We start from the raw sequence: 25,321 nt of genomic DNA, 5'->3' as shown, positions 1-25,321 counted from the left end.
AAAGTAGCATTGTTGGTGAAGCTGAGGTGTAACCTCAAACCTTGTCTGTTAGCGAGGAGTTCATTTCCGAGAGGGATGGATGTCTGTAATGGGGGGGTTAAACTGTGTAGGGACCCATGAGGCCTCAGTGAAACTCAATCACACATGGAAACCTGGTTCACAGATCAAACCACACCTAGACTCTGATCCGAGATTGTATGCGATGAGTGAGATGTTCTTTGTTAGAGATGAAAAAATATGAAAGAGAGCTCTGCAAAAAATACAAGATATAAAGAATAAGACCGGATGTGTGTGTGTGGGTGTGTGTGTTTCAGGACAAAATACAGTTCAGAACTTGCATTTGAACAAACTGCATGTAGTCTTCTTGAAAATATTGCCAAAAATAAAGCAGAAGGAAACCACAAACAAAAGAAAGTTTGACTTTGCCTGGTGATTATAAAGCCAGAGGAAGTGACAATTTATTTCTGATCTCGGCTCTGTTTTTGGGAGCACTGAAAGCACATCTCCGGTCTCGGGAGTAGCGTCTCTCATCATACGAGGCTACGTGATGAAGGGCAAGCAATGACACTTTTTTTTTAACTGCTGCACAAAACAACACCCAAAGACTTGGACCTGGATTGACCTTAGTTAGAAGGGCAACAAGTTTTAATTAGAGAAATCAAAATGTTCTGCATTGTGCATTCAGTTAGGAGGAAGTGTATTTGTTGAGTGGCAAAAACATGACAAATTCATAAAAACATGAGACATTACATGAAGACATTTGGTTCACAGGTAATCTTTTTTTTTTAATGACTTCAGGATCTATAATTTTATGGACATAAAATAGTTTTCACTTTATGCAACTCAGACCAGAGGACTCCACAGTCATCAGGGGATGTTTTGTAATCCTACATACAAGCAACAGTGTCTGGGCAAAAAGTCAAATGATTTAACCCTGATCGGTGTTTTTGTTTTACTTCTACTAATTCAGAAATCTAAAAGGAATAACATTAGCTCATGTAGACCGAATCCTCCCTCTGCTGTTGATGTTTGGAGTCAAACAGGGGGGATAGGCGACGGGTCCAAGGATGTGTTGCTGATGCAAAGCACTGCCAGAACACTGAAGCAGAATATCTCCGATGTTTTAGACTGAATGCGATAAACAGGCGTCCATGTGCAGACTTGTTTTTGTCCCTGTGTCATATTCCTAGAATTTCTGTGTCTCTGGTGGAGAGGAGGAGCAGTGATATAAGGGACTTCCTTTAAATGCCAGGAATGTGGGCCATTGTGTTGATCAGCTCCAGAGGATTTATAAACAGAGCAACAGAGTGATGTGTCTGCAGACTGTTTAAACAAGATATTAATCAGGGGTTAAAGGAACAATGCGTTGAATGGAAAAGGATATGGAGTGTTAACCCCAAACTAGATTAAATCCTTCTGCTCTTTCATAACAGACACTTTGTCATTTGTTTAAACAGCCCAAATGTAAATACCTGAGCAACACACACACACACAACCACAAAGTTGTGCACTTTACTTAATAAAACATTGATAATTTCGGCCTGGAAACAACAACTAAGCTATTAACAAAATTCTGAAGGCATATAATAGAATGCCTTCAAACGTTGAAATTAAGAAGCTGCTCTGAATTATGTCTGTTTGTGTACAAAAAGGATACATATTAATAGAATGGTTTGCTTCCTTGTATGAAATATTATTTCATTTAGTTTGTAAACTACCTGCAGTAGCCAGTATTTAGACGAGATGGATAACACCAGTTAAAATGCTGCTACAGGAGTTAGCAGCATTTAAAAAGTTGTTCAGCTCTTTTGTACAACAAATATCTTACCTGTTGTAGATAGCTCTATGAACAACCCCAGTTTGGAGAAATAAAACAGGCAAAATCTCACAGTCTTCAAATTAGTTTATGGTTGTTTCCAAGTGCAATTAGAAGCAGCAGCTAGCTGTAGCAATTGTGGTGTAGCCTGAGGTTTCTGTCAGGTTAATTGTGTAATGCAAACTTAACAGCAATCTTTATCAGTAAATATATTGTTTGTGTTACTGATTTTTTATTTAAGATTTTGCATTAATATTAATAGATGTAATATTGTTAGATTTCTTACTAAATGGCTTTTTATCATAGAAATACATTTTAACAACATAAACAGCTTTTTTGTGAACAGGAGAGAAAACACAGGGAAACTTCTCTAAATCATCAGTTCATAAATTGAACTCTTTTATGGTGTGAAAACAAAATCGCTAAGGTTTATTTACAAAAAAGGAAACGACTGATGCTGCTTTATACTAACACCAGATATTGCTTAATAGGAACAAGAATATTTTTTATTGTGTTTTGTTTCCATTTTTAGTTTTGCTGATGTTTCTGAAGTGATGTATTGTCCTAGAAAAAAAAAAAGAAATCTGGTTAAAAAAGAAAAAAATCGAATAAATAAACTCTTACAGTGTCGAAAGGTTTTAAAAAACACACTTTGATGGCAATTGTTATCATGTTTGGCAGCACATCGCCTGATCCCATGTTCCTTGTTGCATTAGCATTAATCACATTATAAAAATATCTCATACTCCCCGTCTCCTTCATGCTGAGTGTGTGTCCTGATCTTACAGGGACTTTCAATTATTCAATTATCCAGAGAGAGTCTCCAGTTATTCTGTGGCTTATGGTTCCTGCAATTGTTCTTTATCTGCTTTATGGGATGCTTGTCTCGCCTTCCCCCTCACACACACACACACACACACACACACACACACAGAATATTTCTTTGGAAGTGACCTTGTCTTTGAGGCCAACTGTTGGAAGCCTTACCTCTCCCTGTGTCTCCAAACCCTTTCCGTTTGCTGCTCGTCTCCATCCATGAGTGTCTCTCCTTGTGTTGTATATGACTTTGCGACATGGAGACATGGAGTTATGGATCTGTTGCAAATTGTTGATTTTGCAGACAAAAAATTGAATTATAAATCATGAATTTGACTAAAAAACCTTGAATATGCATAATAACGTTTTCTAGCAGCTCTGCATGCTTTACGGTGCAATTACAAATTTGTTGGGTGTAAGTAAACATTTTTTTCTTTTGCAAAGTTCTTCACTGCTCATGTAATTAGTCCTGCCTTGAACCATGGGAATCACACAAATACTTTTTAAATCTGCATCTGAACTTTGCGTGAGTACAGCAGACGTTTTTCCACTTCATCCTTGATGAATGCCTCGTGACCTCCACCACACTGTTCATCAAACATCTGGGTCATGCATCTCCTGGGCGGGTAAGGCAGCACCCGCCTCCATCCACGGGTTCCCGGAGGACCTTTGTGTGAGGGTGTGCTCACAAAAGATCCCCCACATGTAACGTTCATGTTATATTTTTAATTGTGAAGCACATAATTACAGTGCACCTTATTTGACAGAGGTTGTGCACAAACAAAGTAATGTAAAAAAGTGCAAATATTTCTGCTTCATCCCAGACACACTCAAACCAAAAAAGTTTAATTCCCTGCTTACAGGCTTAGTTCAGTTCTTTTGAAGTGGGGCTCTGTGGATAGATATCTGTTCGAGGCATCTTTCATCAGAGAAGAACCAAAGGTGAGATTTCCATCTGACCTTCCTTTTTTTTTTGCTAATAGTCACTGACCTGTGTTCCCCTTTTCAGTGCCACACAAGAAAAGAAACCATTCACTCCTTTTAGCCTCATCTGGAGTATCTGGGCCTTGGCATCGTAGTTAGCGAGCTTTTGTCAAGAGTTATTAATACCTGCACTCATACAGGAACAGTTTCACTCCTTATTTTGTTTATCACAGACTAATAAACAAATTGAACCATGTAGACAAACTGTTTTGATCCGCAGAGTGCTTGAGCTGACAGGAGAATCCAAGTTATGGGACATGTCGCTTTCTAGACCGGGGCATTGTGCGGCTGAAGTACTCAGCGGCGACACAGCCTTGAACCACATTGTAAGAGCTGCCGCTGCATTGTCTGCTTCACCTCAACACTTTCTGTCAACACCAGATTCACTTTCAGCTTCAGGGCACTCACAGAACAAAAAACAACGTTACTTTGTGTTGCCATTTCTGGTGTGTGTTCACTAGAGAGTAATGAATGCTCCTAAATGCTTTAAACAAAAACCTGCTTTTAAACGTGCAGATCTCTGCATAAATGCAAAGCTTCTGCAGAGAAATCACACAGAAAACCTGCTATACATTTACATATATATCTTTGTCACCTGAGCATAAGGTGTACAGGAGTTTGCGTTGATTCGCTGTAGTGACTCCAGTTTCTTTCTTTTTCTTTTTTTTTTTTTTCGTGCGTGAGACTGATGGAGTGGGTCCTTGAGAATCACCAGAGCAACTCACCTCACACAGAGTTCAGGGCTGCTCTGCTGCTTTCACTGCTCGAAATGTTGACTCAACAGCTTTTAGCTTGACTTAACACACAAGGTATTATCTACATATTAAATAGACCTTTTTAACATTAACCTTTTCTTTATAAACTTAAATTTATGGATGAACTCTTTTCAAGCTGTTGCCGTCACAGTGTTATTACAGAGTTTGTGCAATACGGTTTCAGTTAAGTGCATTTTACTAGAAACAAAAAAAAAGTGAAATGTCAGAAAATAAACTAAGCAATAAATATTAATTCTACTTTAAGAAAGACAAGAGTTGCTCAATGGCCATTGTTTTCTTTATGTTTTAAAAATAACAATTATTTTTGTAAAATAGATATGTAATTCTTTCAGCAGATCCCAATTTTTCTTTAGTTTTGATGTGACAACAGCTTGATTTAAAAAAGTCATCCCTACTTTCCAAAGACAGAAACAGAAATCCTCAGGACCATCGGGTAAATTGTAAGGGTTGTGTCAGGAACAGCATCTGGCATAAAACACAACATGCAAGTTCATCCAAGCAACACTATACTGGATCGGTCAATGCCCAGGTTAACGATGACCGCCACGGGGGCTGTTGACAAACAGGGTGCCGGTGGAAATTGTGCTGCTGTTAGTTAAAGACCACGAGGAGGGAAACCTGATGCAGTTAGAAAGGACAAAGAGGTAGTTGGAGTGAGGACAGAGGACACAGAAGACAGAGTTAGATGGAGGAGGATGACTCGTTGTGGTGACTCCTGAAACGGGAACATAGAAAAGAGAAAGAAGAAGAAGATGATGAGTACTCTATGACTTCCTGAAGACATTTTGAAATCATTCAAAAGTAGGTTATAGGTTACTGTAGCACCACATACCTTCTACTGCACATAAAAATCTGAGAGCAGCAGAATGGAGAGACGGGACATTAATATTTTAGCCAGGTGAGTGTCCACCCATTCATTTTCTTTACCTGTTGTTCTGTGCAGGGTCACGGGGTCATTGGGCAAGAGGCAGGGTACACACTGCCATCACAGAACCACATAGAGATGAACAACTCACACTCTCACTCACACCTAGTGACAATTTAAAGTTACCAAATGAGTTTTTAACCTGAGACCTTATTGTATGTCTAACCACTTCTCCACAGTTGAATGACGCACGTATAAAATTCAAGCTTTCAAATAAAGCAATAAGAAGCAATTCTGGAAGATGGACAAAAACATTAAACTGTATACATGATGAGTAAATTACATACAAATAATGAAAAAAAAATCATCCAGGCTTCAGCATATACTGATGAACCCAATTGTTAATCCCAACTTTCTTATAAAGTTAAAAAAGTGCTCAAGCTTGTGAAAACTTGACTCTTTGTTTCGGTTCCTTCACATGTCTCACCTTCTCTTGTTTTTCCCTCTCCATCACCTTTATCTTGCTCCCGTCTTAACTTATTCTGCATCAAAGGCTCCTCATGGCTCCAGCTGGGTGGCTGCTAGCCTCTCATTTCCTCCCATGCTCCCCAGCCATTCAGCAGTGGCATGCTCCATCAGGGCTGAGCAGACCCCAGGGAGTCTACCAGAAGCCTTCGCTAGGCGCTCGCCGCCACTTCCTGCTCATTTAAGTGACCCTTTAGAATGGAGCACCATTGTCCTGGCTGTTATCTGATGGCTCCACTCCACAGACAGACAAAGCTGAGAGCCTGCCCCCCCCCATCCTCCCTCCACCTCAATTGCCAATTCGTTTTCTTTCTTTCTTTTTTTTTGTTTCATGCATTATTTGCTGAAGACATTCGTTTTACAAACACTAATAAATGCATAAAAGTACCAAATGCTGCATAATATGAAAGAACACAGGGATGCACATAAAAATAGTGGTGAAACAACCAAATCTTTTCAAGCCATGATATAATTATTTACAAAAGCTACTTGTAAAGCTTGCAGACTAGATGCTTAGTTGATAAAATGAGTAGCTGATGGATGTAGAAATAAATTAGAAACATAAGTGAGAGTGAGAAGACCAAAAGGGTTGCTAGTTTAACTCTTTTTCCTTAATAAAGAAAAACAATAATTTAATAGTAATAAATGAAGACGCATGTGTGACTGCTGATCAGCACATGGAGCTGTGCTGCTTTCAAAAGATTCTGGTATTATACCTAAAATATATACAAAAGAGAAACTTTTCAAACTTTATATTTGATTGTGATTGGCATCATGGCTTCAAATAACCAGAGATAACATCAAATGGAAACAATGTTAACCTTTTACACCATATCACCTTTGCGTCAAATAGCAATTTCCATTCACCTCTGGGGGATTTTTTACACTGAAATTTGAATGCACTGGAACAGTTTGCAGTCAGTAAGTTTTGTGTGTCATGTGTTGCAAAACAGAAGTGTTCAGACAGTCTGAGTAATTATTGACGCAAAAGTAACATGGTGTAAAGTTTCGCTGCACTGCGCTGATTTAAAACAGCTATGACATTTTTTAAGGCGTGTCAGCTGATTCAAATATAATTTTTGTTCCCCAAATCAGTCAGTAAAATATGATTGATTTATGTTTTAAAAAGATGTTTTACATTACCAAATAAACAAGTGAATAATAAATGTACCTGAGTTAGCCAAAAGGCTAAAATTCAATGGGAGTTACTTTGCCTGACGTAAATCAGCTCCTATAGTTTTAAAGAAAATATTGATATCAACACAGAAATAAAAAATAAAATGCTGCATTAATAATAAACGCATACAATAATCATGTCAAATAACGTAAAACCTATAATAGTGCAGGTGAAAAGCTTCTTAATCTTGATAATGTTTTCCTTGAATAACTGTAAAAGGTTATTTGAGAACATAATTTGCAGGTTGAAATGCCAAACCATAAAAAAATAATTCCTCATGATTATGACCTGTGGTCATGTTGTGTGAAATGTACAAAGATCAGTTTCGTTGTTTCAAAAAATAGAATCTTTCTCTTTAAAAACTCTTTCCAGCCACACAATTTTAATGCTTTTAATTGTATTTTTGTACAAATAGTAAAGTTTATTTGCATCATAAGCAACATGTTGAAGTTAGACTTCATATGTGTAGATTTTCACTTTGATTTATTAAATCACCTACGTTCATTTATCAGTTTTGCAGCAATAAAAGACAAAAGCTGCCTGATGAAGTAGGAGCGTGCCACCATTCAGTGGATTTAACATGGAAGCAGTGTCCTCTTGTGGAGAGACACAGAAAAGCCAAACCCTTTTCTTTCATTTATTTTTTTTTTCTCTGTTTGTGACTTTTTGCCCCCCACACAGGGAGAAGCAGAGGGGGGTTTCCTATAGGGACACCATTGTGTTGGCTGCATCAAAGGGTGAGTTGTTGAAGCAGCTTTGGTGTGCTATGATGTCGCCCACATGAGTCAGGATTACCTGCACAGGTGCTGGCAACCAGGGGGGTGAGGGCTGGACTGGACTTGCTGTCTGCTCCGATTTCATATACTTGTGAGCGAACAGGAAAGCCTGTAACCGTAGAAGGAAAGCCATCAAACAGAGAGGAACTGAGTTTAAGCTGCTTTAAAATAACCTCATTTCCCCCTTTTTCCTTTAAATCAATTTATGTGTTTTTTATGCATGTAATCACCTCCTCAGCGGCTTCCTCGAGTGTTGTTGTGATGAACTGTCTGCTCCTCAAACTGCAGTTTTCACAACTACACATGCTAAAATAAAATCCTTATTGTTTTGTTTGAAAAGTTAAGGAAAATCTGCTCACAGAGTCGAAATCCAATCAAAATTTGCATTTAATAAAAGAGATGTTGAACATGATTAGTTTAAATGGTACTTGGAGTGTAACCAATAAGGCAGAAAACTATAATTAATTCCTAATGTTGCATTTTGTTTTTATTTGAGTATATTTCTTTAATTTTCTTTTGAATTCCAGCAATGTTTCAGCCTTAGTGGGTCATTGTCACAGAATTATCTGTGCAGGTATAAAGTTCAAGTTTTGCAAGTACAAAAATATAGTCATAAAAAGTAAGGGAATTTAGTTTTTAAATATGTTTAGAGCACTCTTGGTAACATTTACCAGCAGAATTTACCTGAGCGGAGACATTAAAGTCACGTCGAACAAGTAAACACACAGCATAAGGAAATGAACACTCCTGAAACAACTAAAGAAACGCTCCAACTAAAACTCATTCATCCATCCAGATTTCCCCCACTTTTCCTCTCTTCTTTTCTGAAGATCAAGCAAGGGAAAAATAAAAAAAAAAGTTGAAAAAATTCTGCCTCTTTGATCTGCACACACAAGTGAGAGTTCATTTCCATTTTTGATTTTTTTTTTTCCTTCCTTTCTGTAAGAGTGCCAGCATCAAGATTTACCTTGGTGTGCAAATGTGCTGGAATAGGTTAAAAGGAAATCTCGCTGCTCTCTCAAAGCACAAGTGCAGATGTTATGAAGTTAATTAAAAATTTAGCAATTCGTTTCTCCCGTCCCAATTTAGGCTGCATCAAATAGAAGAAAACAGACGGGGGGGAAAATGACTTATAAGGGGAGTCCGTGCAGTCGGTATTTTTTACATGTACGGCAACATCAACAAGGAGGAAGACTTGTATAATGTAAAATTCAGGATGATGCACCGCTCCTATCCACAACTCTACATATGCTACATCCTGTTTTTAAAGCATTAATTCATGTGTTAAACAAATAATTCCAGCGTGGAACTATCATTCTGACTTCTTGGATTCCACTATTCTGAAACTCTTCAACTCTTTGGCCTGGTTTCGCTCAAAGATCTGATATGAGTCCACAACTTTCACACCACCTGGTTCATTTAGATAACAACATTCATGAGCCCCCCCCCTTTCAGTCAGTCTTCCCCAACAAGTAACCCAGCTTTATCCGTGTTTGCTAAAATTGCATCAGTATGTTGACACGGGCTTCGAATCTTCTTCCAGCTCTTCCTTCTCCTCCCAGATAATAGTGCCATCCACAGAAAGGATGTCAGGCCTCAAGATGCTGCCCACCCCCTCTCCACTCCCCCTCTGGATGATGGTAACAGAGGGAGGGTGGGGTTCTTCTTTTCTGCACAGGTGCTGCAGCTGCATTCGTTCCTGACTCCTTTCTGCGCAAACACTGTTCAGTGTTAGCCTCTATGTGCTGCTCCCCCCCCCACCACCACCGCCATCCCATCCCACCCCACCCTGACCCAGTGGGACCCCTCCTCCACTGAGTGATATTACAAGCGGCAGCCGCGCGCCTCTGATCTACATGCGCCGGGCTCCTGCCTGGTCCTGGGTGAATAGCGCTTGACTTGTTCAATTTGTTTAGAAGGCGCGTTCGACGCTTTGAAGCCACACATTTTAGCATAAATCATAACCTGTCTCCTTGCTCACAACTGCTTTGAAATGCAACATCTGCTTTTGAATCTCCTGCTTTACAATTAGTTAAGCAACATCAATAGAATGACTCCCTGTAATTTTTCTTGATAATGAACTGCTTTGTACACGTGAGAGGCCACTGGTGGTGGGGCCCCGTTTGGTTTATTTATTTTTTCCTCCCAAGGCCAAGGTCCTGAGACGGATCGATCTTTATTAGCTTCGCCGTGTTGGGACACCGGGAACTTCTTAAATTTTTAAAAAACGCTCCGAGCACAATCAGACATGTTAAATTGGGTTACCCTCGGTGGTAACCTACTTAGGAAGTGTCATGGTTGTGGGGCATGTTACCGGGTCCGTGTTGTTTACTCTTTCATCACACTCTTCAGAATTCCTGTTTGTTGGTTTGTTTTGCAAAGCACAGCCTTCTGTTCAGCTGTGGGAAAAGCACGGAATCAAAGTCCCGGAGAGCAGTCTGATGCTGACATTGATAAGCTTCGCCTGTCGCTATCCATTTGTCTGAATGACGTTGATGCTCAGGTTGGATCTCTGGAGGAAGTGCAGGGAAACAAGGTGCATATGCTCCTGCAGAGTCTTCTCTCTTCAAGTTTGCCCGGCGAAGTTTGTGCACGTCGAAATTTAAAGTTAAAGCTGCTGGTAAAGAAAAACAAACCAAATATCAGCAAGAGTTGTAAACTGTGTCGAAGTTAAAACTCCCCAAAACTGATCCGTCACTTGGAGTCCCTCTCATTAGGTGCATTAAGAATTCTTTTTGCAGGTTGAAGGAGAAAAAAAAAAAAACAATCCCAAACATTTTTTTTCTTTTTATTATTTTTTATTTTATTTTCAAAGGCAAGCATTTGATCAGTAGTCATCAATTAAACTTACTGAGGTGCAAATTACACCACAAGGATTAGATGAAAGAGCCTGTGTGTCATTTCCTCCCCTCCTCCTCAAAGCTTTGGCTCGATTCGCAGCACACACAAACAGCAGGCTGATCCCTGGCATGGTGGTGACAGGGTGACACTTCCCCTCACATTACGCAGGCTGAGCTGACTGAGGGGCTTAACAGATAGTGGCATCGCAGGCGTGCGTTTACAAATAAACCTGGTGCTCGGGCTGCGCGGCACAGCCCTTGTATTCCTGCTACCGCTTAGCATTTCTGACTTTGGTTGGAGCTCCGCCATACGATCAGGTTACCGTACAGAGTGAGTTCCTCTTCCCAGATGGCATTTTAGGACTTAGAAAACATGTTATATTTGAGGTTTGGTTTAGTTTTTCATTTTTCTTTTTTTTTTTTTTTTTGCAGACTGAACTGCATAGCTGTGGGATTGTGTTTCCAGGCTGTGTGTGAATTTGTTGGACTTTAAACACCCACATGAAGAATATCATAATACATAACATATACAGTAAAATGCATGCTGTCATATCTAAATATGAACATTAAAAATCCAATATGCTGTTTACTTTTGACAGACCGGTTACCAGTTTTGCAAAACTCAATAATCTCAAAATATTATGAGAATTTAAACACGTCGCTCTGTTTTTATTAATTTCTCTATTAATTCATTAAGTATGTATTTTAACATGCATTTCCTCATGTATCCAAGGCTGGCTAGAGCACCCTTTGCACCCCTATTTCCCACGGCCTTGCCAAATGGTTTTATTCACCAAATGAATAATATAAAAGCAGAGACAAAAGAAACAATGAGACCCAAATGAGACCTTCATTTCAGGTTAAATTTAATGTTTAAGTGTTATTTTTATCACTTTCTGGTGTCAGTTTGAACCAAGGTTTCGGTGAAAATTGCTCACATCTCCAACAGCCACAGAACGAAGCTTTGGGATCAACTGGGAAAGGTCTCTGCACGCCACAATACCCAGATTAACTTGATGCCTGTAAGTTATATTGTCAAGTGTTCCAGACAATTATTGTTTTTCATCTGAACGTGTTTATATAGGCCTTGTGGTTGATGAGCCCATTGTTTCTTTTGTCTCTGCTTTTATATTATTCATTTTATGTGGCGTTCCTACAGACAGGCAATTGTAGGGAATTCGTCTTTTTGGGGAATTTACACAGCAAACCCTATAAATAAACAATTCATATTTTCCCGGTAAATTAGTTATCATTAATTTTAAATGCTGTGTTGGGGAAATGAATTACCATAAACTTAACACGCTGAAAAATTGCCTGAGTGGATATTTAAAACACCAACAGGAAAATCACAAAGGATGTCAGTCAGATGCAGAGACAGCTTAATTAGAATTGATCTTATTGGTCATATAGAGGTACAATATGCAGCTCCATGTAAGGAATATGACTCAGACTGACTGGCTTTTTTTTATTCACAAATGTTGTTTATGAAATTAAGGCAATGCAATAAAATTCTGATGAGCAGTTTATTATACAACTGCCTTTCCCCCAACATGTGATGCAAAGTAACATTTACCGTAAATAAACTAACTGAAAATAAAACAAAGAAAATTTCTCATATGCTGAAACAAAAATCATGTTTTATTATTAGAGCTATATATATATTTTATTAAAAGCAACCAATGTATTTGCATCACCTTTTAACAATGCACTTCAAGTATATGAAAACTGAGGAGCCAAAAGCTGTACTTTTAAGAGCACAATGTTTTCTAGTTCTTGTTTGATGGAAGAATTCATGTAGGCCCGTGGCTTACATTTCTTTTTTTCATAATGCATGAAAGGTTTTTATTAAGTGGCAGGATCGGTAACAGGAAAAGTCAGTTCAGTACCTGGACTTTCATATTAAGTGGTAAATGGATAGGATTTGTATCCTGTTTTTCTGGCTTTACTGATAACTCAAAGCACTTTTACACTACAATTCACGTTCACACACACTGAGAAATCCCACACTTGGAGATCGGGGGGCAACTTGCCCAAGGACGAACATGAAGCGGGTGAAGCCAGGATCAAGCCTCCCGTTTACCAGACAACCCAACAGAACAGTGCTGGTGTGCTGTGGTGGTCTACTGAGATCTTTCTTGAAAGAGAAGTCTGGATGGCAGCACATGGTATTTGAAATCAGAATGTATTAATAAGCACTTGAACAAAAAGCTTCAAGCTGTGACTTCGATTACTTCTGGCTGGGATTTCTGAATGGACCGAGGCAGCGTGGAGGGTTGAAGTCAACCTACTGCTGATGCACCTACAAGCAGCAAAGTGAGGTGATAAAAGAGTCATAACAGGCGACCTGTGAAAAGGTAAGAAGGCTTTGTGGATCAGTAATGTGACTCAGTGATGACCTACGATCTATGTGACCACCTGACCATGGGATTTAAAAGCCTAAACAAGAATAATCAGATTAATTACAGAGGAGAAAACTGATGATGAAGCACAGCAACTTTGTGTTTAGTTTTTAAAAATTGGCAAACCAAAGAGGATGCTAAACTGAGTTAGTTTGTCATGTTTTGAAAATGACAGATTTGAATGTTAATTTGTCATCCATCTCAAAAACGTCACTGAAACAAATTATGAAATGTGTGCAGAAACCACACAGTTCATGGTTCCTGTTTCTTTAGCTTTTATTGTTGTGGATGCAAAAAAAAAAGATCTTGGTGATGTGTTTTACAAATCTCAAATAGAAGTAAAGTTTTAATTGTTTGCAGATTTGTTAGTTTTTTTGTTGTCATGAAAAGGTACAGATCCTTCCTTTTTTTTGTCTTTAGTGTCAGTCTCTAAAAATGACTTGATTGGATTTTCTTCCTGTCATTTAACTATTTTATTCCAGAAAAGTCTTTGTTTGGGTCGTATGCCTCATCATTTGCTAAAATCTTTAAAGAATGTCCTGTAGAGATGATGAAATGAACATGAAGAGCTGTGACAGTTTGACAGATGGACTGTATTCAGCCTCATCACAGCCAAGTTTCTGCACTTTTTTTCCTTTGATAAGACATGAAACACTCTCTCTGCTCCGGCTTTTAGCCTCTGACAAGTGATTCAGCTCTGATATTTTGGTTTGTATGAGTCCTCTGAGTTAATGAATTAAAGAAATATATATATATATATATATATATATTAAGTTTCTAGTGTTTTGTTACATGATGATAGTCGAGCATTGAGCAATCAGGGCTGTAGTTCATTCAATTTTCCGTGTTCAGTTTATAAAACATTTTTCCAAAGGTGAGTGAGGCAGTGATTTCTTCAATCCATTTCTTTTACTGTACTTCACAGACCCCCTCGGCTTCTCTCCCCTTTCGTCTCTGGGAGTATGGGTGCATGTCAAGTGATTGTTGAATTGAAATATTGATGTGGAGTATCAAAGCGTGGCGTAGCACTCCTGTGTTTCCAGAACTAACCACGAAGCGCTTTGATCAGATACTCCTGTGATCTGACTTCTGAAGTTGTTAAGAGTGCTGGAAAACAAAATGCAAACAAACTTCAAGTGCTCTTGGTATTGATAAAAGTTTTCTTTGACAAGTGGAGATGCGTGCTGTCTGCCCAAGGCGGGAGATTTTAAGGTTTTCGTACATGCTCATGGACATGAGATGAGGGAATTATTCGAGGTTTCTGCCTCTCGCACACCTTGCGATGTAATCTAGAGGGGAGGGGATCGTTGCAGCATCGGGAAAAATGCAAATATGCGATTTATGCTTTCATTCAATGCTAAATACATGTTTCTGAATTTGTTTTTTTATTTTACAGAGAAAACGAACTGCTGATTCGTGTGAGTGATAGCAGCAGTTCAAATGCTTATAGAACAAAATGTTTAAAATAAATCACATTTTTCTTTCACATATCAATATTCTTCTCCTCCAAATTATTATACTGTATATTGGATGAAATGTTTGCTCAAAAAGTGACGATGAGACTTTTCTGAAAGTCAGTCATAAAGAAAAGAAAGGAAGAATCGTTTTCAGGAAGCTATAGTTTCAGCTCTGACTGGTTAAGCAGGCGTTAAGTGAATAATTAAATTTGTCTGCTCCTGAATTTTAGGTGCTTAACATCAAAATCAAAATCAATGTTTCATTTTTCTGAGACATTCAGAAGAGGATGTGAGATAAACCCCGTAAAGTAGGGGTGTACTGATACATGTATTCGCACTGTGATGGTTCGATACAGAGGTTTTAGATGGGTAAAGTGAACTGAAGACAAATGGCTTCAGTCACAGCTAATCACAGCTCCCAGAGTGGGTGAGGCTGCAGCGGACGGATGGCAGGTAAGCAGCACTGTGGCAAGTCTTTAGTTATTCAATATCCCTAAAATGAAGCATCATTTTGTCACGTTAGGACTCAGTTAGCTGGAAAGTTTGAATGTTTCAAATTTCATTTGTTTGGCTTCACAATGGGAGACGTTATTCAGTTTTGTGTTGCTTTTTATTTTGTATGAAGTTTCTGACAAATTTACTGAAGCAACAAACACTACTAGGTTTCTGTTTTATTTTGTTATTTTATAAGTAATATTTTCTTAAGAGAACTTTCTGCTTGACCCATGGCCTGTAGGTTACTCTTTACTCTTCAGACTGAATGAAAAACAGACTTTAAATATGACTTTTTTACCTTATAGTGAATTTACCAGTTGAAAAATGCTGCCTTGCTGTATTTTAGACCATCCCCACAAACAAAGGTGAGTTTTTTTATTTATTTTTCTCTGCTTATGGGAGAGTTCTCTGTAAGTAAAAGTACCATTTGTCAGTTTTTTCTTGTTGTATTGTACCTTATACCTCTAGTATAAATAGTAAATTAAAGCACTCTACAGTCATGAATTCTTTTGTTCAGAGTAAAACACGTCTAACTCAATAAAAAAAGAAACTGCAAAGAGGAGCAGACTAATCAATGAAGGATCACATTGTCGAACTGTAAAGTCCAGCTGTTGCTTTTCATCCCAAAGAAACAGAGGATCAAGGTATAATTACGCCGTCTTGTCCAGTTTTGCCTTGTTGAATAGTTAAAGACTGGAGCCCTACAGCTTAGCTGCAGGCCTTTACATGCTGCCTGTCTGCTTCAGCCATTAGGCCACATTTGTCACACGAGGGCCATTGAGTCAGCGTGGTGCTGTAAAACCAGCTTTTTTGACGTGGCCACCAGCACAAAGGCTGCTCTCCTCTGTGGCGGCCCGTTTTCAAGTGCAGATGGTCAAGACAGCTGGGACAATTTAGTGATCTGAGGTTTTTAAACTGCCCCCCAGGCATAATAAAAAAAATAAAGCAGCTTGAGTACCTGCCTGCATATTCTACACTCTGAGCTTCAGAGAAGGGTTTTGTCTGCAGAACAAATGACACCATTTGTGCTCCTTATGAGTCAGAAAACCTAAACTCCGCTTGAAGATTTTCAAAAAGAATAATAACAAAAGGCCTCAAAAGGCTATTTTCATCTTTTTTAGTTGGGCTTTTTCCTTTTCCTTGGATGTATTCGCTGTAGAACTAGTTGCAGGAGAACATCTGCATCATCTTGTTGGGATTTCTGTCCGTTTTGAAGTTGCTGGTGTACCCAGTCAGAGCGGCGCGCGGGCACATGACGGGGCGCCGCTGATTACCAGCGGTCTCACCAGCTGTTTAATGAACGCGGGGACCTCTTTCTCTGGAAATGAGTTTTCCCTTGAATGCTGCCGAGGCCTTATCCAGGTCTATTTAAATGAGGTAACATGGGGAAGGTAAGCAACCACCACATGAGCATTGTTTTCGCAGTTCAAAGTGAGGAGAGAGTACTTTGCACTTCAAAGACACTCATCTGGGAGGCAGTACAGTGGGGGTGGGGTGGCGTTGAAGGGGAGGGGGGGGAAGAGGGGACAGGAAATAAGAATCAGGGTAATTAACAACTTCTGCTCCGTAATAAACCACAGACATGGTACACTTCTGCCTCCAACATGCGCTCCATCCTTCTCTTTACTGCTGCTTTCTTACATCAGGAATTAGACTGTTTATCCCCCCCAGCTGTGAGTGAACAACGTTTATATCACAACTTCCACCAGGAGTTAAACAATATATCATGCACCGTTTAATGCTGCTGCACTCATAACCTAGAGATACAAGGCTACTTACTAAAAAAAAAGAGTTTAAGTTGTATTTCAGTGCTGAAACCTTTTCATTGGGAGGATTTCTCAGTGATTTCAGTTTTTCCTGAAAGAGCAGCATAAATATGTGATCACTTCTCTTGTCAAATAAATATATGGAGAAACACAGAGAAGCTTGTGTTTTAATGTGAGTAATAATTAAAAAATAAATAAAACAGCAGCTAAACTGTATTCTGGTTATTGAATCTAAATCCAATGGGGCTGTAGTATCTTGTGAATCTAAATCCATTTATTTAAAAGCTGTTAATGTAGGCACGCTTTTAATGAAAGAAACTCCACATTTGTGTTAAAAAATTCATTCATTCTGCCTTCGGGTGGCTTCTCCTCAGCTGGGGGGACGGTGTTTGTTTAAGGATCACAGCCTGGTCAAACGGTGAGGAGCAGATAAAGTGAGAAAGCAGGAATTTACATGAGAAACAGGTTCCCAGCCTGGATTTAAACTCTTAACATTGTAATGGTGAGCAGAGTTACAGAATGAGATTAAGCCCCGATCTGCATTTAATGGAGCACATCTGAGGCGGCCTCTACTTGAACCCCGAAATGTGAGAATGTCACACAGGGCGGCTTTTTCTTGACGTGTCGCCTACTGGTGAGAACTCGGGAGGCTTTGATTGAGTTTTATCAATTAGCTTTGTGAGGGGGGAAAATGCTGTGACTTTCCTCAGAGCGTGTGCGCGCCAAGCCGAAGGGTGTGCCTGCTGGAGACACCGAAAAGTCATCCGATTAAATTAATTATAACAAGTTACCTTCATGTGCTGACTTAGCTCATTCATTCTTGTTACAAACAGATAACGTTTCGATTTTCTTGCTTTTTTGTGTTTTTGCTTCAATACATAATTAAAAATTAAAGATCTTGCATTCATGTAAGGAATGCAGATCGCCTGCTGCCTTTCATGCTGGAGTTTTAAACTCAAATTGTCTTAAGCTGAGAAGAGGCAGAGGTTCAGCCGTTTTAGACAAACCTTGTAAATGACTTTAGGCAATGTTGTGAGATACTCTCAGCTACCGCCACACCAAATTTTAGCTCAATATCTGTAAAATTAGCTGAGTTAACGCTATTCTGGTGTTTCCTAAGATCAGTTGGCTGTGGCAGCCATCTTGATTTGGGTTCACTCCAAAAGTTAAGCAGTTATAGACGAACACGTAATGATTACTTTTTAAGAGTTTTATTTAAAAGGTGTCAAGTGGTTTATGAGATATTCTGCTAACAGAGTTGACTCCTAACAGTTAACGGCAAAGTTTTAAAAGACAGCGCAGCTGGGAATGAATCCCAGCTACTACCACACCAAATCTTGGCTCAATAGTTGTAATTTTGTGTGTGTGTGTGTGTTTGATAATGTGGCTTAGTTGTGTCAGCCATCTTCAGTGGGTTTCTCTGAAAGTAAATCAGTTATCAGTGTCCAGCCAGTGATCCCTTTCTGAGAGTTGCAGTGAAATCTGTCCAGTGGTTCACTAGATGTTTCGCTAACAGACAGGCAAACAACACACACTCAAGAGCAAAAATGTAGGGCAATAATAAAAAAGGTATGCTCATGCTGCTGGTGAATGTTAATGTTTCTGCAAATCTTTTAACTCTGCATCACTGATAGTTGGCAAAAACAAAAAAAAAGTCTGCTTTTTTCTTCTTTTTTTTTCTTTCTTATGTATCTTTACTTGAATCCCCACAAAGGAGCTGAATCAGTATGCAAATCCTCCCAGAGTCAGGAATATTTTCTTATGTGGCTTTAAAAAAAAACATCTTAGATCTTTTAACAGACTAAGCATTTTGTCTTGCAGCTAAACATATTCCTCTGTGTGGATGGGAAGAATTTGCTGAACTACAAGATGTTACAGTTTAAAATGTTATTTTTACTCACTTATGATAATAGTTTTGCGAGTTTATTTTAGGATAAAGAGGGGAAGATTCTCAGGGAAGTTAAAGCATGCTGTATGATGCCTTTTTTATAGCTTTCTTCAGAACAATTGGAGGAGGAGGAGTCGGTTCTCGGGGTCAGCATTTGGTTGAAATTGAGTGAAATTATGAGTAGCCCACCCCCTCACCTAACAGCTCCCCCTCCTCCTCCTCCTCACTCCTGCCGCCTGCATCACACTGGAGACCCCGTGGAGAGGAGCTTCTTTCTCTATAAAGAGAAGATGCAGCTGCGGGCGCCTCTCAGATGATCGCACGGATTTTTTGGCGCGTCTCTCCCGACTTCGAGCGGACTTTCCTCGGTTGTTTCTGCTCCGGTTGAAGGAGGGGAGGACTCTTTGAACGGGACTCGATTCGAGTCCTCCAAGACCCGAAAGTGAGCATCTTTCTCCCCCTCACCACCCTCTTTTTTAATTTTATTCCCCCCNCAGCTGTAGTCGCTTTTTGGAGCAGTTTGCGCTGCAGGTGCGTAAAACAGGAGCGCGAGGACAGATGGCTGCGCTGACGATACAAAGGACTGACAACTTTTTACACACCTTTTTACAGGTTTGTTAGAGCATACTTATATATTATTTCATATATTTTTAATAATGTATGTCTTGTTTTTTGTCGGCCTTTTTTTTACAATTTCTGAATAATTCTAATCAAATGTTTTTAATTTAAAAATCATTAAACTTGTAGAAGTTCTTAAACGGGCCATTTTATAACGTGTTAATTAGGAAAACGAGACAACATTTAGGATAATGTTAATAAGCTGGATTTTTTAATGCTAAATTCTTGGTAAAAACTTAACACTATATGAAATAAAATGTCAGTGTTGTGTGAATTCATTTTAAATTAACAGTTAAATGTGCTGGTTTTGTTCTTTTCTGTGGGAGTTTAAAGCAACTAAATACCACTACCTAAATTCAACTTCATCACTTTACTTGAAATCGTCTCACTGAAAAAGAATTGTCCCAAGGTCCTTTCCGTACTTGCACATTCCTGGACCTTCAGCTGTTTTGCTTCAGGTGCTGTTTGGTGATTTACGAACCTTTTGAATCCTTTTCCATACATGTTTTTGATGAGAACAAAGCTTCTTATAATCATTACTTTTTACTTTTAAACAGACAGTTTTAGTAGAACCAGTTAGAATATCTTAGGCTCAGTTTCTGAATTTTAATTTTTAAAGAAGTTTGCTGGTTTTGGTTTGTTCCAGTGGCTGTGCATGTAACCCGATGTGTGTTTGTGTATTGTCACCCAGGACCGGACGCCCAGCTCCTCTCCAGAGGGAGCGCCTAACGCCCTCTCCTTCCTGGCCACCACCTGCAGCCAGGCCTGGCAGGTGGGGGGCACGATGGGCTCCGACGGCTCCCAGTTCCCGTACGAAGGCACCGTCAGCTCCACGTCTGGGATGTTTCAGCTGTGGAGCAACGAGATGGCGCCCAGCACAGCCCTCAGTACGCACCAGATGACCTTCACGGTGCCCAAGGTGCAGTTCCCTGGACACATGCAGTCCGGCCTGGGTCATCATCACCATCATCACCACCATCACCCCCATCATCACCACCACGAGCTGCCTCTCACCCCTCCAGCTGAACCGGCGTCCTCCTACTCTTTTGAACTGTCCCCTGTTAAAGTGTTGTCCTCCCAGCCGCAGGCCAGCAGTCCTTATTATCCCCAACATAACGGCATGGGACAGAACTTCCCCAGCTTTCTCCAGAACTCCTCAGCCAGGCACCACCTGTCGGGGGGCCACGTGGAGGAAGGGCAGCAGTGGTGGAGCCTTCCGCAAACCAACGCCGCTCCTGCCAACCACCCCTTCTCCCTGAGCAGACAGCTGGTGTTAGGTCACCAGCCTCAGATTGCTGCTCTTCTGCAGGGCACCTCCAAGGGTCTGCTGGGCTCCACGCGCCGCTGCCGACGCTGCAAATGCCCCAACTGCCAGGCCAACGGCGGGGGGCTGGAGTTTGGGAAGAAGAGATTGCACATCTGTCACATCCCGGAGTGCGGCAAAGTGTACAAGAAGACGTCTCACCTGAAGGCACATCTGCGCTGGCACGCCGGCGAGAGGCCCTTCATCTGTAACTGGCTTTTCTGCGGTAAGAGCTTCACCCGTTCGGACGAGCTTCAGCGGCACCTCCGCACACACACCGGGGAGAAGCGCTTTGGATGTCAGCAGTGTGGCAAGAGATTCATGAGGAGCGACCACCTCTCCAAACATGTCAAAACTCACCAGACCAGGAAGGGCCGGTCCGGGCAGCCTGGGCCGAGCCAAGACTCGATGCTCGCCAGTATTAAAAGAGAGTGATCTACTCAGTCCAAATGAGCAACATTTACCAAACTGTGGGATTCACGCTTACTGCCATAGATTTGCACTACAGGGTACGCATTAACCTCCCTGATTATTATTTTTTTCTTGTCAAAACCCATAGTAGAACCATAAGAAAATATTTGGTGAGTAAAGTAATCGTGTGCTGTTTAAAGCATCGCACCTTTAAATAAAACTTGAAGCCTTTTTCAGTAATGTTGTGAAGGTTTTGCTGCTTTCAGTGTACTTTTCAAGAGATTTTACCTGGAAAAAAAACTGATTGTCTGCCTTTCTCAGTGTAAAATTTATTTAAAATTTGACTGATGTGGAAAATCTATTTTTGTCAAACTTTATGATGTAAATATTTTACTTGTGTAAAAACCTTAAGTTCGTACCTCAGTATGTTATCTGGACAATTATGTTGAATATAAATGTTTGCCTTTAGCGTTGCTTGAGAAAAACTGAGTTTCACTCTGAAAAAAAAAAGCTCCTGTGTTGCTGTTGATGATTAGATTTTTATTCCAAAATGTGTCCCGATTTGTCTGATTCCAGCTAAAGATCTATTAGATCTGCTGATTTTTTTTCAGCGCCTAAGAAGAAATGTGATGCAGCATTCCTGCCGATTCAACATTTAAAGATTTAAAGTTGTTTTTAATTTATGTATAAACAGGTTGAACAATTTAATTAACTTTTTGGCAGCATGTGAATTTTAATAAACATTGTCATGGTAAGAAGTTCCACTTTTTTTCTAACATTTTCCTACGACCTGACAAGTGTTCGTAACAATCAAATCCACCCAGAGGCAGTGGTTTTACCCAGGTCACCCAATAAATGTGGTAATTTCTGACTGTGCCTTCCCCACAAAAGCTTTAAAAATCTAACAATTAATTGAAACGATAATTTAATGGCTTTCCAAATACAAATGCTGCTCTTTGTGACGGCGGCGTGAAGGAAGAAGCTCCTAGGGAAGAGCCAACATGGTGGGCTGTTCAAAGATTTTCACACCTCAAAGTAAATAACTGGCCCCATTGACGGGGCTGTTTGTCTCGCCTGCTGCAATCAAGTTCACAGTCGTGTGAGTTTTAATGAGTGTTTTCTTTTTCTCTGTACAGAAGGATTGAGTCAACAGATGCAACAGAGGGCGGTGAGGAGGAATTCCCTGTGAATGGGACCCCTGTTGCCGAGACCCCTCAGTGGTGACAGGAACTCCCTTTGATTTTGCACCCTTGTGAAAGTTAATACCCCCTCCCGCCCCAAACCCTTCATATGTCACAGCCGTGTTACGACGGGCCCCAATTTACAGCCCAGAATGAGGCTTTATTCCGAGGGGCAGCCAACCAGATGTCTGCTCATCCAGGGGTTTCTCCTCTTTGTTTTTAATCCCGTTTGAACTTCCTCGTGTGGGAGTCTAAAACAAGCGAAACGCCTCGTCTTTGTCCCACAGCAGAGCCTGAAAACACTAAAGCTAATTGTGTACATTTACTTTAGCCCTAAATGTGATCAAATAGAGTACAGAAAAACTACAAAAGAATGGCAAAACCCACTAAGGGAAATTCATCGTTTAGTCTCTGTAAATAAAAACAATGACTACTTTTAACAGTTAAACCCTTTGAGAAGTTAAATAAAACTTTTATTTTCAATATTAGAAGAGGCCATACACAAAAACACTGCACTGAGTTTCAAAAAGACGCTTTTTATTTGATATGATACAACTCTGATCGGTCAAACGTGGTTCTAACCAACCTTCTCCTGCTTTTGGTTCTCTATAGAGGTATTCATTTGTGTTTCATGCAGAACTGATTGATCAGTGATTCCCATGAGAACTCAACAGTTCACGTTAAATCACTCTGGAGTCTGTGACCAGAATAAAGTCACTGATATTTTTTTTATTTTATTCGAAGTGAATTGTTGTCATTTGGTTTGATTTATTTTACCTTTTGTAAAATTGTCTTTGGCCAAGTTATTGAGCAGTTTTTAATGTGAGCTCTGAAATGTGAGGCCAGTAGATCTTTGGTGCAGCTGGAACTGAGCTGGAGGTGAAAGTCTTTTGGGGACCTCTAGTGGCCACAAACAGGAACACCCCATCCAATCTGCTCTCATCCCTCATCACTGGCTGTAAAACTCAATAGAAACGCAGATATATTTGGCTGATTTGTAAGCGTAATGGCAGGCTGAACTAATTCATAAGAGCACAAAACGTTTGAGGGGCGAGCTGCGGTTGTTTTTGGCACCGTTTAGGAAGAGGGTGCATGCAGATCAGTGACACAACCATCTGGAACGGAAACATCTCTCTGCACACCTGGATCATTCTTCATCTGATAAAGTATGATTTGTTTTATGGTACGTGCTCTACAGTATGTGGAGGGGTGTAATCTAACAGATTATAGCAGAGCCTTGACATGACAGCGATAAAACTATTCGTATTAGTTCAAATAAAACATTTTTACGGTCCCCAAGACCAAAAGCAACCTGCTACTGCCTGCAAATAGGGATCTGTGTAAAGCAGAGTGACCGAGGAGATGTTGCACGCAACACTTTGGGTCAAGGCAGCAGCAGGCCCCGTGGATGCATCCACAGCTCCTGAGGAGCTGCCTGAAGAGTAAAAAGCAAAGCGAGGTGACGTCATTCCCACAGAGAACCTCCAGGGGGCTCCCTCGCACCTTCTTGTCCAGATCAAAGAGAGGTCAGTCAAACAGAATATCAGAGCACGCGGGGGGCTCTCAGCACTGTGGCAAACAAAGAAAGTTCTTCACTATTACATGAGATTTGACTGAATAAAGGTCTTGTGATGCTCACATCAAATGTTCTGCCTTCTCCATTCTTGTCGACATAAAGAGCAACCTCAGTTTTCAGCAGGGAATTGTTTTTTTTTTAAAAAAAGTATCAATGTGACTGATTTTGTCTTGATAAAGTGGCATTAGAATAAAACTTTAATAAAGACATTTACTACAGGCTACAAGAAGAGCTAGCACCACACTTCTTGTCCGCCTCCATGCACACAAACACGTCCACATAGTACTGCACACATTCAGGCACACACATAACTCCAGTGACTGCCCCAATTAGGAATGAAGTCATCAAACAAATTCCTCTGTTCTTTTCAAAGAGAGAGAGAATACAAACTCTCAAAACAGGTAAAAAGCAGAAGTTGTTGTAAGACAAAGTGTTTTCTAACTGAGCCTAGTAGCATCCTGCTGGGTGCTGTTCATGTCCACTGAAGGTGATCAAGGCCACGTCACCTCTCTCTAAATGCTCCCCGACAAAAGGAGCCAAGCAGGTTTTGTCTCGTCAGTCCACAAGTCCTTCGTACGTAAAGTTCCTTCATAATCCTGCAGAAATCCTGACTGAACCAGGTGAGGATTCAGTCTGGCATAAACAAAACAGTGGACAAGAAGTCTTCACAGCTGTTAGCTGCTGTCCTCCGGATCCAGGAAACATTTATAGAGTTCAAAGGTCATCCTCAGCCAGCTGGGCGAGGTTGCTGGGGCGTCGTCCAGCTGAGGGGCCTGACAGCGGAGCCTGGCTCCCAGCATCAGAAGCTGAACCTCTGCGGAACCCCTCTCCTGCCCTCTGCTGGGGAGACACAAAATCACTTAATACGCTCATAAAAAGAAACGCTTTATTTTCATCTTGTACAAATTTATTCCTTTAGCTACCTATACGTTCACATCCATTTTAAAGTTTCTACTCTGTCTGCCTGTTGCATTTAGGATTGCTTTTAAGATCATCACCTTATTTATCAGAATTGACTCTCAAAACAAAGTTGTTACTTATCTCTAAAACATTTGGCCAGGCCTCCATTTGTCATTATGATCTTTGTCTCTGGAACGCACTACTGGAAGACCCGAGGATAGCGGGGAGTGTGGAAGTTTGAAAAGTAGCATCTTTTTAACATTTACCTGAGTTTTAATCATTTCTATGACTTTTTGCCGTTTCTCTGTAAAGCACTTTGCGTTGCTGTGGTGTTTGAAAAGTGCTGTATAAATACAGTTTTGATTGACTGATTGATTATTTAGAAAATGTTTAAAAGAAAGTGTACATGTGAGAACAGCTTCAACAAAAAAACATCCATGTGCACCATCCATGTACTGCAGCAGTAGTTTGGAAAGTGATTATTTGGGTTTGATAGGCATCTCTCTCTGACTTCCCCATCTGGCTGAGCCTATTTCCTGTTTGTTGTGTTTGAATACACAAAGACAGAGATGGAGAACAGCATCTGCCGGTCTCCTAGCAGAGTCCTTCTGAGGACAAGGGACAGAGAAACATGTTGACAATGATAATCTGAAGCCAAATTAAAGGACTGCTGCTGATTCTTTTATCAATTCAATATGTAGGGTTTTATTTAGAAGTGACGTAAACTCTCCATGTCCTTCATAAATATCTCC

At 40.2% G+C, this 25,321-nt stretch overlaps 2 protein-coding genes and 1 long non-coding RNA gene across 6 annotated transcripts in view; 1 reads left to right on the top strand and 2 right to left on the bottom strand.

The window, feature by feature from the left end:
* Positions 1-1,732: 1,732 nt before the first annotated feature.
* LOC112450469 lies at positions 1,733-5,962 on the bottom strand. Its single transcript, XR_003039108.2, has 3 exons — positions 5,745-5,962; positions 2,804-2,911; positions 1,733-2,380 (listed from the first exon to the last, which is right to left on the bottom strand). It is a non-coding gene; the product is annotated as an uncharacterized LOC112450469 (long non-coding RNA).
* Positions 5,963-18,860: 12,898 nt separating this feature from the next.
* Positions 18,861-21,722, top strand: sp5l (Sp5 transcription factor-like). The gene is made up of 2 exons (XM_017415033.3): positions 18,861-19,192; positions 19,890-21,722. Exons 1-2 carry the CDS (start codon positions 19,139-19,141, stop codon positions 20,934-20,936), a joined length of 1,101 nt encoding a protein of 366 aa, XP_017270522.1. The 5' UTR covers positions 18,861-19,138; the 3' UTR covers positions 20,937-21,722.
* An 887-nt stretch (positions 21,723-22,609) lies between these two features.
* Positions 22,610-25,321, bottom strand: part of arhgef25a (Rho guanine nucleotide exchange factor (GEF) 25a) — a 48,114-nt gene continuing 45,402 nt past the window's right edge. For 3 of the 4 annotated variants that reach the window (XM_037977025.1, XM_025005722.2, XM_017415197.3), the window contains one exon: positions 22,610-24,509. In XM_037977025.1, coding sequence (XP_037832953.1) covers positions 24,384-24,509 — 126 coding nt within the window. In that variant the 3' untranslated portion in view covers positions 22,610-24,383. The remainder of the gene's footprint in view (positions 24,510-25,321) is intronic. The other variant, XM_037977026.1, reaches the window with a different exon arrangement.

This window comes from Kryptolebias marmoratus, linkage group LG8 (genome assembly GCF_001649575.2).
Source record: "Kryptolebias marmoratus isolate JLee-2015 linkage group LG8, ASM164957v2, whole genome shotgun sequence".
In the NCBI taxonomy this organism is placed as follows: Eukaryota; Metazoa; Chordata; class Actinopteri; order Cyprinodontiformes; family Rivulidae; genus Kryptolebias; species Kryptolebias marmoratus.
This window is presented reverse-complemented; position numbering and strand designations above follow the sequence as displayed.